Source organism: Lacerta agilis, chromosome 2 (genome assembly GCF_009819535.1).
Source record: "Lacerta agilis isolate rLacAgi1 chromosome 2, rLacAgi1.pri, whole genome shotgun sequence".
NCBI classification, from domain to species: domain Eukaryota; kingdom Metazoa; phylum Chordata; class Lepidosauria; order Squamata; family Lacertidae; genus Lacerta; species Lacerta agilis.
In genome coordinates this window covers 65,482,169-65,496,440 of record NC_046313.1, presented here as the reverse complement: position 1 = coordinate 65,496,440, position 14,272 = coordinate 65,482,169, and the positions used below count along the sequence as shown (strand labels likewise).

Here is a 14,272-nt window from a genome sequence, read left to right as displayed (position 1 = left end):
TGCCACTGGCTAAATGCTCAAAGGGAACAAATCCCTGCCCTCATACCTCTTTCTGTTACATTCTTTAGCTGACTTGATGAAAGACCACAAGGAAAACAGCTGCAATCACAATTCTTGAGGGGTAAGTAAACCGTTCAGTCCTGAATAGGCCATATGATAAGATTATGTTTTCCTAGTATGAATAAACCAAGAGTTTCCCCAGCTATGAAAGTTCCTTTTCACACTGGACACTTTTGGACACACTGGAAGTTTCACATTCATCCTGACTATTGTGTCAGGAAAACAACAATATGCTGCCCATCTAACAGGGTTGCCCCAGTCACTCTGGGCGGCTTCCAACAAATTAAAACATCAAACAAAGTAAAACATCAAACATTAAAAACTTCCCTCTACAGTGATTAACATTATTAGCACAGATCTCTCCTGGCGTTGGCTTTTTTCCAGTCCCCTTCCCCCCACCCCATTTTCATATGATTTAAGCAATGCAGAGTGGGCTTTAAAGGGGTGTCATTTTTATCAACAGCAGTAGCAATCACATAGTAACTTGGAGAGGAGTATACTGAAGAGAACAAGATTCCTTTAAATTAAGTAAAAAAAATGAACCCCAAGCAATTCAAAGGGCAGCTGAAGGAAGAAATCTAAATAAGGGTTTGCAATACCTTTGGTCTTACTCCAAGGAAACCGCTGCAGTTTGGAGCACCACATTTGCAAACTGTCTTCCCATTCCCCAAACACTCCAGGTTGTAGTTGAAAGTCAGCTCAGTCCCTGGTAATCAGAGAAATCAATGAGACCCATTTGGATTGTAATAGGCTTTGCTAAACCTGACGTTCTAGAACTGGAATGAAAGATTAAAAACAAACAAGAAAAACCAACCACCAAAAAAAGATGTGCAAATGCTGGGGAGAATCTGCTGCTTCTACTTTCCCTTGTATGTGCTGAAATTCCAGTGCTGGCTAGCAACAAAGGTCTATGACTTAGTACAATTGCATTACCTTACCTCCTGAGGGTCATGCAGGATGAAATTTCAACAAGCAGGATGAAATTTCCTACATTGTGAATATAGTACAAGCTTTTCAGATTGTGAGACAAAATGATCCCCCCTCTGCTCCCCCCCCACATGCAGTTCTGGGGGTTTTCTTGACCGCCCCCCCCCCACCACCACCACAAAGCCAATTTCAATGAGAGGATGGGAAAAGAAGGGAAGTGCCATTGAATCAGCAGAAGTCCTTGAACAGAGTTCCATTAGTGGGACTTATTAGTTAAACCTGCCCTCAGCCTGCAGACTTTCATTTCTTGATACGCCAAAATATCAGAAACAAGGCTACTAATCATTAGGGCTCCTTACCTGCTTTGATATTTATGAGCGCAAAAAGGCCAACCCGAGTATCTCCATTCACTGACCACTTCTGTGTCTCACAATTTGGCTGGCAGCAATGGTTCATAAATCGAGCATAATTGCCTTTTGGTCCAGCATCAATTATTCGATCCTAAAAAGCACAGGGAAGAACTCAAGCCTTTCAAAACACAGCCAGAACTTTATTCTTAGCTATAAGCAGTGCAATACAGATATGGAGTGCTCTAAGAAATTTGAGGGTTGGGGGAGATGTCTTTCCAAGAAAGAACGCACACAAATCAGGTGGTCTTGCAATCTAAAACTAATGCCAACAGAAGGCACAGTATCTTAATTTATTGTTTCAAACCGTACATGAACTAGCAGTATTTTACTTCAGATATAGAAAACAGGAATGTTTTCACACACCTTGTCCAAAGTTAGCATATAAAAGTTGGTGATATCATGCTCTTGGGCATAGCGGATTCTGGCCCGGCATTCCTCCTCATCTATCAGCTCTCCCACATATTCGTTGACAAACTCACCCTGAAAGTGTGGAAGTGGGAAGAGATGAGATAACAACATACAGTACTCTGAATACAAAGCCAAGACCAACCAAATTCAGAGGGTTTGGGGGTGGGAAGAGATACACATAGGAAACAAACCAACAAAACACACACCCATTAAAACAAAAGTTACTAATTCATAGCTTTTCATGGAAAGCAAAATCTTTAGTGCTTTTCGGAAGGCAAGCCTGAGGACGCACCATCTCTATTTTAGGTACAGAACTGCATTCCTTAATAAAACATACTAGAGCATCATAACTATCAGTTTTATTACAAACTGGTTTCTTTTGACCTAGACCACTGCTCTTTGTAGTCTGGTACGCCTTTCACACTTCGCCAACCCATGGCCTCCAAAAAAGAAAACTGTGAGTGCTTAGTGCCTCCCTAATCCTTCTACTGCTGTGCTGAGCTAAATCATAATTAACCATGAGAAGTAGCCAAGGTTTAGGGCTCATGGTTTGCCTAGGAGAGCTGAAATTCAGCAATTCAAGCATTTACAGTAGTTACCTTTTACAACAGTGAAAACTGCAAATGCAGACATCGCCTTGACAGAATTTTTGTTTAGTAATCCACTCAGTTTAAATGTGGGGTTTAAGATCCGTTTACTTAGATGGGTATTAATTAAGGATGATTTTGGTGTAAGAAAATGTGGTGGTTAAAAACAGTCTAATGAGCAGTCATTTCCATCTGTTTCTTAAAACACAGAATGTGTGATGAAAAACTGGGCACTCAAGAATTTGCAGTGTAGGGTGAAAAGGAGAGAGGTAAGCAATACTACTCATCTGGGGAAATCCTGGCATATATTGATTTCTGCTAAATCTAGTTCAGATTGTTTCAAGGTTCCATTAGCACGGAACCCAACTTATATATGGGAAGGCAAAGACTGACTATATATTTAGGTAACCATGGGAAACAAACTCCTACCACATGTGTATGTATGTCTTAGACAGGAATAATGACTCATTTCTTGTTTTTTTAAAAAAAATTACGCTTTAAGAAAGAAAAACTAAATTTAGTTATAGAAAGTGTGGGATGCTGAAACTAAACTTGGGGAAGAATTAAGACAGCAAAAAAACAAACATACCTTTTTAATGTCTCTTTTGGCTTGCAAGCCCCAGCCTCTTGCCAGTGTGCGGAATATTTCCACTTCAGGATACTGCCTTTTGGTAAAACACTGGTTTTGGCAACGTTCCCCAGCAGGGCAGACAGCAGGGTGACACTCATAAAGTAGCATGCGATTAATACACTCGGAGTCCAGGCCGCAGGGGTTTTCATCAGCTGGCTTGCAATTGCAACGTGGGATCTCAGACAAGTCTGCAGTGAAGATCTGCACTTTGCCTACAGGCCGGTTCACCTTTAAATACAGATATAAGCCACTAAGTAAATCGGCTGGCCTAGCTAAATTGTACATCACTGGAATGCAGAAATGTAGACTGCATACATGGAAATCAGAAATGACTTTTGCTACAGTGATACTTGTTGAAATGGGTCAATACTGCACTTTCATGTATATTGTTAATCTTTATTATTGTTTCAACTGCAACTCTTCCACCAGCATAGAAAATGCGCCTTCCACTTTAATCAGCTATTGTAATGGTGTGCAATAGTGTGAGGTGATCCTTTCCCAGGGTGGGACTGAAAGAACATACACGTTCACACAGCAAGGAGACTCCCTTCCTTTCAACAGGATTTTATACACCAAAGGTTTACTGCTGGTCACCAAAGAGTTGAAGTTCATGTGGCCAATAGCTAACCTCATAGCTTACACTGGGATTAAAACATAGGTAAAACTCAATGTTGCACTACAGTAAACACCCCATCAACACAAGCAATGCACCTTGCCAGACAGAATGATCCCCCCAGCACTTCTGGGGGTTCTCCAAACCCCCTTAAACCCAATTCAGCGAGTGTGGAGGGGGAGGAGAGGATGGAAAAGTCCCCTTGTGCAAGTGGAAATCCTCACACAGGGCTTGCACTGACGAGACTTGTTAGGTGAATCCTGCCATGTGAATCTGTGGTACCACCAAAAACAACCTGTGTGCTTCCTTTAAAGTCTAAAGGAAATGTTTCACAGTGGACAGACTGTACAGGTTTCAGTTTTTGTGGTGTAGTGGCAGGTGGCAATATATGAAGAAATCCTTGGCAAGAGGAGTGTATAGTTAAGAGCACGTCCTGGTCAGCTTTAACAATGGTTAAGACTTGTGCCTTCATTATGGCTAAGGATGGAGCACACAGTCTCATAGCCCAACCACCTTCAAGGGATTGGGGGCAACACATGTGCACAAGGCCCACCATCTGTCATCATGTCCTGCATCCTCACCTTGATATGTTTGTACGGAGGGGGCTTCTTATCATTCTTTTTGTCTTCCTGTAGCTGCCTCAGTTCCTTCTGTGTTTTTAGCTCTTCAAACCTCACAGCAGCTTCCTGCAGAGCTAAATTAAGAAAACTTCCTCATTATATATGAACAGACATTCAGCCACTTTTCTATATGCACTTACATGTAAATATGCTGAAGGGAGGCACCAGTAACAGACGGGACAGGAAACAGCAGCCACAAAGAGGATTCTCTAGGATTCACAGTCTGTAGCAAAACTGAGAACAGTACTGAGATTTCCATACTCCCAGGCAGTAGCCAGAAAACTTTAGCATACCTTTGTTTCAGGATCGCAAAAAGTAAAGACATTGTTTTGTGTAACTCAAGCTTCTTGAAATAATTTGTTTTATCCCTACATCTTAAAGCAAGACAGACACCAATCCCCATCTACTCCATGCTGGGTTCCTACATCAAGAAATTTCACTTCAGGAAAGATTAAAAACAACAACAAGAGAGACTCAGTTCTGACCTCTCAACACACTTTAGCTGAATTTGTATGTCACAGTAAACCACAGTTAATAGTTCACCAGGAATATGGAAATCGCTCCCACTTTATTCCATCCAGTAGCAAGTGGAACAACAAACTATAATCCCCGATTTAGTGTTAAGTTTCAACCATATACGCCAAGAGTTGTGGGGAAATGGGGAGCAAGCTACACTCTCATGGTAAAGAATTAACCATTGTTTACCATGACATGCAAATGCACCCACAGTTTGAGGTTCTGGATGGACAAAGTATAGTTTAGAACTACATGTCTGCTTAGTATTTCTGTGTCTAGGCCCAGTGGCCTTTGGAGGCAAAGCAATAGTTATAACTATAGTTTGTTTGCTTAGCAGAAACTATGGTTTGCAAACCTATTTCAAACCACAGCTTCCAATTCTGGTGTGCCGACCACTCACAAACCACTGTTCATCAATTCAGACATCATGACAAAGCAAATTTCCTCTATCTATAATTCTAGTCAGGGCTATTTCTGAAGTATAATGATGCCAGAATCTATTTTTTTCCCCCTTAAAGCAGCATCTTATTTTCCTGAGAACACAGAAAAAGATGGGATTCATTGCTAACTTTCATGGTTACATTAGAGTAAAAGAAAATGGGTTACCCTTCTTGTAAATGCCATCAACTCCCTTTGCCATCTTGTCCTTGCTGCTCACATCTCCTTCCATATAGGGAAATACTCGAGCTTGGTGGGTCCAAAGGTAATCATTTGATCCAAAAAAAAGCACAGGAAATTCACCGATGACATGCTTCATTTTCTGGATGTTGACAGGGATGGTCCTAGGGTGGCAAATCTCAGCTGGCCACCACCTGGAAATGAACAAAGGCAAGAAAAACAGATGAGCCCATGGATAAATTTCTGGAATGTCTGTTTCCTAGATCCACTCCTTTGGAGATGCATCATTTGTTTGTTTGTGTGTGTGTGTGTGTGTGTGTGTGTGTGTTTGCTAACCTAACCATGGCATAACAGGAACCCACATTGGTAGAAGACTTTACGTCTTCTATTAACATTGTGGAAACAAATGCAAGGGTGGCAGCAGCAGCCATGCTGGTAAGAACACACATAAAGGTGAGGAGAGGTCCCCTCCTGACATTGTGAATATGAATAACATTAGCAAAGCAGAAATTAGCAGTAGCAACAGGCTTTCACAAGAGACAACTGAAATCTTTTCAATATAACAGAATTTGCCTTCTTTCACTCTCACCTGTAACGTCCCACTTTAACCCAGACTACCTCCTTGTAGTGTGGCTTCTTGCCAGCTTTGCAGTCGTTACAGTACCAGCTCCCCTCTGGCATGTCAATGTTCAGACACTCCCTGTGGAATGCGGCGGGGCAGGATTCACAGCACAGAAGGCTTCCACCTGTGAGAAAGAAAGGCAGGTATGTCAGGGACAGAACCACAGGAACACCCATGCACAGCATCACATTAAAAGGGGAGCTCATCCTATCCAGACCTCAAATCCCACTTCAGTTCTTTAAATGGAAAATGCATCAAAAGAGGATAGTGCTGGTCTCCAGAATAAGGTTAACTTCACCCACCAGGTTATCAATTTTATTGTAAAGGTCTCAACTGTGTCAAAACCAATACAATATGCCAGTGCTAAACCCAATCAGATCTATTTGCATAGCGAAGCACCTGCGGGGCACAACATTTACTTTTTCCACTACTTCATCTTCTGAGGTGTTATATATGACAAGGGGGCAGTTAGGCCAGTCTTCGCTCACAGAAAGGGGGATGGTGAAAAGGGGAAAGTCAACCATGTATACTGCCCTAAGCTCTATGGAAGAAGGGCTTAAGCCCTATATTCGATGTCTCATTTGCTGTCCCTGCTATGTCAACAAGCTTAGCAAACATATATATAAAATTTTGTTTTAGTGGCTTTATCACTGTGGTCCATCCCACTAACATGACCACTGCCTTTAGAGGGCCTTTAGGTACTGCATTCTATGGAAGGCCCATTGTCTTCTTTTGGCTGCTTCCTTCTCTCTTAGGCCCAAAGTAGGGACCCCCAGAGATGATCCTGACTGTATACCTCAGTCCAGCAATATGTTTCACTTAGACAAAGGACAGCATCATGACCATTTGTATCATGTTGAGGTAAAGAGCTGATAAATTAGATGTTGTTGAAGAAGTGAGATAAATCACTTCTTCAACAACATCCTCCTATGCTCGTACTCATTCAAAGTATGGCAACACTCATAACGTACCAGGCCCAGCACAAAGCGCCTTACCTTCTGAACAAACAAAGCACCAGCTGACATTTACATGCTCATGGTTTCTGCAGCCCCTTCGAGGGCTAAAATGATTTGGGCAAATCATGCTGTTGGAAGCAAGAATCACAGTCCCAGCAGCGAGGCAGAAATCATTTGAGTGGTATGCAACAGGACATCGGACACAGCGCATCAAGCGACCTAGCAGAGAAATATATTGGAGTTACATTTGCTTAATAATAATAAAATCTGAAAAAAATCATTTATTAAAATTCAAGTTTTAGACACCAACCCCACCTTTAAAATATCCAAGAAGGTGGGGGACACACCAATGAATTGTAAGCACAGTTAAAATGAATGTAGAAATGCACTTCCATTCTGGGCACAAGAAAAGGTTACTGTACCTTTAGATGCAGAGACATTTGCTGGGTTGGCTGCATGGCAAGTCATGCAGATGTGCAGTGAGCAGCGAAAGCCCTTGTTCTGCATGACTGTGGGAGGGTACTTCTGTATGCACTCTTCATGATAGTACTTCCCACACAAGGGAAGCAAGCACCGCTTGACGTTTTCTCCACTGTTCTTGCATATGAAACACGTGTGGACCCCTAATAGAAGAGGGCAGCAAAGTGGAAGAAACACAATCAAAGAACAGAAGGTGGAAGAGTCTTGAACAGCAGCAGAGCAAAAAAAAAAAAAGTTACAAGCAGACATCATGGCTGGAGGCAACAACATACATGATCAGGATTGCTCCAGCCTGGTAGACAGCAGAGCCGTTCTGCTCCATGCTGCAAAGCCATTTGTTTTCAACAAGCTCCAACATTTGAAAGCAACCCGAGAGTTCGCCACACCATCAGTGAGTTCAGTTTCGTACCTGTGGAACACTCAGTGCAGATAAACTTGCCCTTCGGCATTTCTGAGAGCCCGAGGCACTGCAGGTGGAAAGCTCCACAGCACTGGGCTTCACAGAGCAACAATTCGCCTGGCTTTTCACAGATCTGCAAAGGAATTAAACAATGTGTTGCCATGGGCTGAAATTAAAGAGGTGGGAGTGGGGAATCCTAGTTTATGCATACCTACTAAACCACAGCAAACACATTTTCGGAAGTACTTTTCAGCAACAGCCGCTGTGGTCTAATTGTTTGGCTCAAACATTAGAACTTCCAGTGATTTACACTACTTCAGAAGCTCCTTCTTACAAGGCACACTTTAAGCACACTTTTGCAATCCTGTACCCCGCACACTTCCTGTCTACCCAAAATGGTTCTGGGACTGCACACAAAAGAAGGATTACAGACAGAAAGCCCTCATGTCAAAATTAATTAAAAAAACCTCAAGAGTTTTGTTTGCAGAAGCTTTTTTTTAAAAAGCGTTGGATGCAAGCTCTGCAAAGATCTGGTTCCTGCTAACATGGCCTGTCCCCAAGTAGTCTGGCTGCTTCAAGTCATCTTCACAATTACCAGCATTCAAGCGAAGCACTTCAGACTTTTACCTGACACACGTTCTCCTTGAGAGCAGCTCCTCCTCCTCGCTCCCCCTGCATCCGTTTGGATGAAGGCACTCCATGGTCATTTTCAGACCCTTCCTCGATAGTCTCCTTGGGGCTTCCAGCTGTTCCATGATTAGTCCTATCTCCCTTTTGAAAAAATGAAAGACTGTGATCAGTCAGATTCTCTCTTTCATTCACCCCCTCTGCTGGGCTGCTCTTATAGTTTTGGGTACAATACATAGGGATGTTCTGCCAACCTGCTTGTTGAGCTGCACGCAACGCCTCTAGCCCTAATCACACTGCCTGCAGAAAGTGCCTCATGCTGTGCCGCTAACTCTCCTCACGCTTCTCTACTTTTAAGGTTTCACTGAGGGAAATAAACATTCTGAACTTTAATAAAACACATGACTATGATTATATTGCTGCCCTGTGGCAGTATACTTCCTAAACACCTATGTTGCACAACCATTATTTGTTTATTTATTCATTACATTTATATCCTGCCTTTCCTCCAAGGTGCTCAAGAGGTGGCATACATGGTTTCCCCCCCCCATCTCCATTTTATCCTCACAACAACCCTGAGAGGTTGAGTAGATTTGAAAGACAGCGACTTGCCCAAAGTCACCCAGTGAGCTTCATGGATGGGGACTAGAACCCCCATCTCTCAGGTCTTGCTCCAACACGCTAACCACTACACCACACTGTCTCCAGAGCGCAACCTCAGGATCTGGCACACAATGCTATTGATTTATTAGATTGCATACCCCTCCCCCTTCACAAGATCCCATGACGGGTTGCAAGCATAATATCATACAATATTAAAATCAAATAAAGCAACTTGAAACAAACCAAAGAATCATAGGGGTGGTCTCACAAATATCACACAACTCTTCAGGGCAGGGTACAGAAGTGTGTCTTCAGCAAACAGTGTAGACTATATAATGAGATGCAAATGGACAATTGCAAATGACTGTGTTAAGAGAAGCAGGTGCAACTCTTCTGCTCGCATGAACACGTTGGTCACTGTGAGAAAAGGATGGGTTATAAACGTAACCACTAAATAAATATATAAAACCTTGATGTACAGGAACCCTCCTGTCGGTGCTAAACCAAGAAAAAGTTGTGGGCATATACTTTCAAACAACTGGTGGATATTGTCCAAGAAGACTGTAGTATACTGGTTTCAGAGAAGAAAGAACATATATTTCTATACCATGAAGGTGTCACAGAACAGAAAAAAAAAACAGTTTCATACTAGGTCTTGTGGAAAGAACACAGCATGTGAAATACAAAACTTGTAGCTTTCATTTCCACATCCTGTATGTGTATGGAAATATAGTATTATAAAATTGCAAGCCTATGACAGAAACATGCTTTAGAATATACCGTTTCGAATGTTAAAGCCAACTGCCCAGTGAAATTCAGTATACTGTAATCTAAAATGGACTCCCAACCGTGAAAGTGTCACAACAATATCGCTAAAACCTAGTTTTATGTGCTTCTGAACTTTGCCTTTTTATGTTTTTACTTTTGATTTTATATACACCATTTTCTGAACAGGGAAGGGTTTCAGGGCAGTTGGTGTGACATTCAGCTTGTAGCTGCGGCGAGTTTGTCCAGGCTTTATCTCACATTGTGAGAACAAGTTCCTGTAATTGTTGTTTGTATGTATAATTCAAAATGAATACATTTTTCTTGATTTAGCGGCATAGAAATGTATGTGTGTATGAATACTTAGGTTAACGCAAATCTTTTAAACATGAGCTACTAGTTTAGATATACACAATACTCTTGTGCAGTCCTGCCTTTGTTTGCAACACAGTCAATAGTTTTATGCATTTATATATATATAATGCTACTTCAAAAAGATGTCATACATGTATCCTTTTACAGAATCCAAAGCCCAGCAGTACCTCAGAGTTTGCATTTTCTCCCAGTACATCTTCACCCTTTTCCTTCTTGTATGGAGCTGAAGCAAAAGTACGTCGTTGCCGCTTTCGCCTTCTCTGTTTGCCTGGAACCTTTTCAGGAGCTGCAGCAAGGAAGGTGTTTCAAGACTGTAAGCAAATAACTGCACCCTAAGGTAATTCTGACAACTATGGCTCTCAAATTTTAAACCCCAAAATCCAGCACTGATAAGTAGGACACACCATAGCCATCCTTAACCCTTAATTCAATTTCAGATAAATGTCTGCAAACCTCTCAAGAGGACTTCACAGTTTAGAATGAAAATTCATATTGTGTTGAGTATGTTTTCACCAAAATAAGACAAAGTCACCTTTGTTCCATATTACCCAAATACCATAGGTTGGAAGAAAGTACCAGTGAGTTGATAAACAGGGTGGTTCCAGGTATCCCTTTGAACACCATACAGCAGAGTTACTGGTGTCTAAGAAGACACCTTGGTTAACAACTAGTTTCTCACCCTCATGATCATGAAGAAAAATGTGGTTGGTGTGAGCTGAAAATTCAGAAAGGCAAGCCAAAGGACACCTTTGAGTCTCATGTTGTTTCTTATCACTCTGCTGTTGTTTGAACAGATTTCTGGCCAGATCCACCCCGCACACCTTCTTCATCTTTGGAGTGGTCCTGAGTCCATCACTACACTCACTGCTGCCAAGAATTCCAGTACGTTTTCCTTTTTAAACTGACTCTGACTAATAAGACAAAGATGCAATTCCTTCTTTCTGATCTGGACCCAGTTCATTTATGACTTGGTCTCTGTGTGAAAATATCTACTGTACTTACACTGCAGTGGGCTGATGATTATGTAACGTGACAGAAGAATCTTGCTTAGCTTATTACTAATGGTCACTCACAGGAAACTGCCAGCTTCATGCTACAGAACAGGAGCACCACCTACCTTCACCAGCGTCCAGAAGCTGAGATGTGGAATACAACTCAGACACTTCAGTATCCAAAGGACCAGCCTCAGAACACTGTGAACAAGCAACAGGAACAATTTACCAAGCAAATTTGCACACCTACAACGAGATGTGTTTCCCTGGCCACATCTCAATTGCAATTCTACCTTCAACATATTGACAAACAGCAACAAGAAGAAGCACCTCAAATTTCTATAATCAGAAGGATGGGGAGGTGATTGCCCAGTGTCTGAACCCCTGGGTGGCAAGAAGTAGGAAGAATCATATTTATTTAGCTATAATTGCTGAATAATCTTTCTGCACAGCTGAAGTAGAAGAAAAATCGTAACATTCACAAAAACAGTAAGAGACTAACAAATCTAGAGGGGCCTCCACTAAATGCAGCATATTATACCGTTTTCACAGCTCAAAATATTTAGACCCTTCCTTTTCATTTTTACAATTCACAAGGCAGATTACAGCAATATAATCATATATTTAATGAATTATCATGAAGGCAGTAGCAAAAGAAAATAAAGTGAAGTCACAGACATATGTGCCATATGCCTGTGGCTTCACTTTATTTATATTTTTATATTTTTATTTATTTATTTGAATTTATTTATTTAATTCATCCATAGATCTCAGGGCAGTTCACAAAAATAGATTTAACTAAATGGTTTGGAACCAGAATATACCAAGGACCACCTACTTTAGTATCAGCTTTTTCAGGAGTTTTTCTCAACACCTGAGGACCCACAGATTGCTGGGTACATCAGGAATAGGAACGTGAGATAGGGCTTTCATGACTGCAACACCAAGATTATTGAGTACCCCTCCTTAAAGAGCTCCATATACATTCTTTGCTTCTTGCATGCAGACAAGCATTGGAGGATTTTAAAACAAAGGTTGAATGGCCATCTGTCAGGGATTCTTTAGCCATGATTCCTGTGTTGCAAGGGTTTGGACTAGGCAACTGTTGGGAGTTTCTTCCAAATCAACAATTCTGTGGTTTTTTGCAGTCAAAATTTGGCTTTTTCCTTTAACGAACGGGTTTTGCTCTTAATGTCTGCTCTGCAGCAAAATTCTTCTTTTGTGTGTGTGTGTGTGGCTGTTTTTATTGTTTTAATTGTTACTGTTTAATTTTTTATCAACAGATGGATTAACTTTCTGCCCTGACATAAATCACTGACATAAAGATAGGACATAAATGCTTCAATACATAAACAAATGATTATTGCATTTTCATATTGTATGTGGTTGTTTTAACAGTTTTACAAAAACAAAAGCAAGTTGAATTCAATTTTCATAAAATGTAGAATAAACATTCTATTGTTGTACATATCACAACAGGTGTTACAGAACAAACTGAAATTGAGTCATGAATTACCAACGCAGCAAACTCGGAAGTGATTGTTCTGGTTTGCGAACGTTGTTTTGGAACCTGAATGTCTGATGTGGCTTCTGATTGGCTGCAGGAGCTTTCTACAGCCAATCAAAAGCTGTGATTTGGTTTTTGAAGGTTTTGGAAGTTGAACAGACTTCCGGAACGGATACCGTTCGACTTCCAAGGTACGACTGTAAATGAAAAAAATCTTCTAAGGACTCTGTTTGGATACATTTTAGCAAAGGGGACCATAACCATAATTTCCTATAGAAAAGGCCTGATCTCTAGCACAGGAAAAGTTTTTGAAGAGGAGTCCTGGTTTGGAGTTCCAGCAGGTGCTTAGGTTACTTTAAAACACATGCGTGCTCACACAGAGAGATATTTTGTACATCAGAAGCTTTCTTCTCTTCACAGCCAGCCAAACCACTATCAATTTGTTGAATGAGTGCACACTCTAGTGAAAAGAACTCCTACAGACTCACAACTGAAAATAATGAGATATGTGCATGTTTGACAGCATGACTTTTGTCACTGTAAAAGAGCCATAGATTCAAAGGCTTGCGGACCTAATGTTCACTCAGTTTGGACAATGACACCTTTTTGAAAAGAAAGTGCAACAAGAACTTTATAGGCTGAGCTGTGATTATCACTATTCTTTTTTACTGAGTGCTTCTATTAGGTACCCTTAACCAAATGAAGGCCAATCAAAACTCTGTGCAGATGAAATAATTTTACATTCAGGAGCATAGCAGATCTTTGGTAACATTTGAAGCAGAAGGAAGGAACTTACCTTCTTTATGGAAGTCCACTCTCTCTTTGGTATAAATGCAGTATCCAAATCATTGGATTCCAACAGCTTTTTTGTTGGTTTCCTCTGGCGCTTACTCTCAAAACTCCCTACAATAAAAATGAATTTTCCTCACTAGAAACAAACTAGTTTTATCAGCACCAAGTAAGAATCAGTATAACAACACCAGTACTGTTTGTTGTACCTCCTCTGCCCAAAACCAAAAAATAACAAAACTGGGAGGGGTAGCTAATGCCGCAGAAGACAGAATCAGAATTCAAAAATACCTTAACAGATTGGAGAACTGTTTGCAAGCTAACAAAATGATTTTCAGTAGGGACAAATGTAAGGTTCTGCAAGAAGAACCAGATGCACAAATATAGGATGGGGAACACCTGGCTTACTAGCAGTACATGTGAAAAGAATCTAGGGGTCTTGGTGGACCACAAGCTTAACATGAGTCAAAAGTGTGATGCAGCAGCAAAAAAAAACTAATGCTATTGTAGGGTGCATCAACAGAAGTAGTGTCCAGGTCAAGGGAAGTAATAGCACCACTCTATTTTGCCTTGGTCAGACCGCACGTGGAATACTGTGTCCAATTCTGGGAACCACAATTTAAGAAGGATGTAGAACCCAGCAAGCCCCAACTATAGCCAACTCGTTTTAATTTTCTGAGGTTGAAAATTCTTGTGGCTTAAAAAAGTTTTGAGGTTTAAAATTTTGAGGTTTTGTTTGGGCTTTGTATATTTTAGTGTCATAAGC

At 41.0% G+C, this 14,272-nt stretch overlaps 1 protein-coding gene across 13 annotated transcripts in view; it reads right to left on the bottom strand.

Annotated features, from left to right (window-relative positions):
• NSD1 (nuclear receptor binding SET domain protein 1) overlaps window positions 1–14,272 on the bottom strand; it is a 62,137-nt gene that overhangs the window by 8,972 nt on the left and 38,893 nt on the right. For all 13 annotated transcript variants that reach the window (XM_033140447.1, XM_033140443.1, XM_033140446.1 and 10 more), the window contains 14 exons: window positions 13,514–13,620; window positions 11,336–11,411; window positions 10,386–10,504; window positions 8,476–8,619; window positions 7,858–7,981; window positions 7,391–7,591; window positions 7,008–7,187; window positions 5,980–6,136; window positions 5,379–5,584; window positions 4,218–4,330; window positions 2,982–3,251; window positions 1,761–1,877; window positions 1,347–1,488; window positions 660–766 (listed from right to left, as the gene is read on the bottom strand). In XM_033140447.1, coding sequence (XP_032996338.1) covers window positions 660–766; window positions 1,347–1,488; window positions 1,761–1,877; window positions 2,982–3,251; window positions 4,218–4,330; window positions 5,379–5,584; window positions 5,980–6,136; window positions 7,008–7,187; window positions 7,391–7,591; window positions 7,858–7,981; window positions 8,476–8,619; window positions 10,386–10,504; window positions 11,336–11,411; window positions 13,514–13,620 — 2,063 coding nt within the window. The remainder of the gene's footprint in view (window positions 1–659; window positions 767–1,346; window positions 1,489–1,760; window positions 1,878–2,981; window positions 3,252–4,217; window positions 4,331–5,378; window positions 5,585–5,979; window positions 6,137–7,007; window positions 7,188–7,390; window positions 7,592–7,857; window positions 7,982–8,475; window positions 8,620–10,385; window positions 10,505–11,335; window positions 11,412–13,513; window positions 13,621–14,272) is intronic.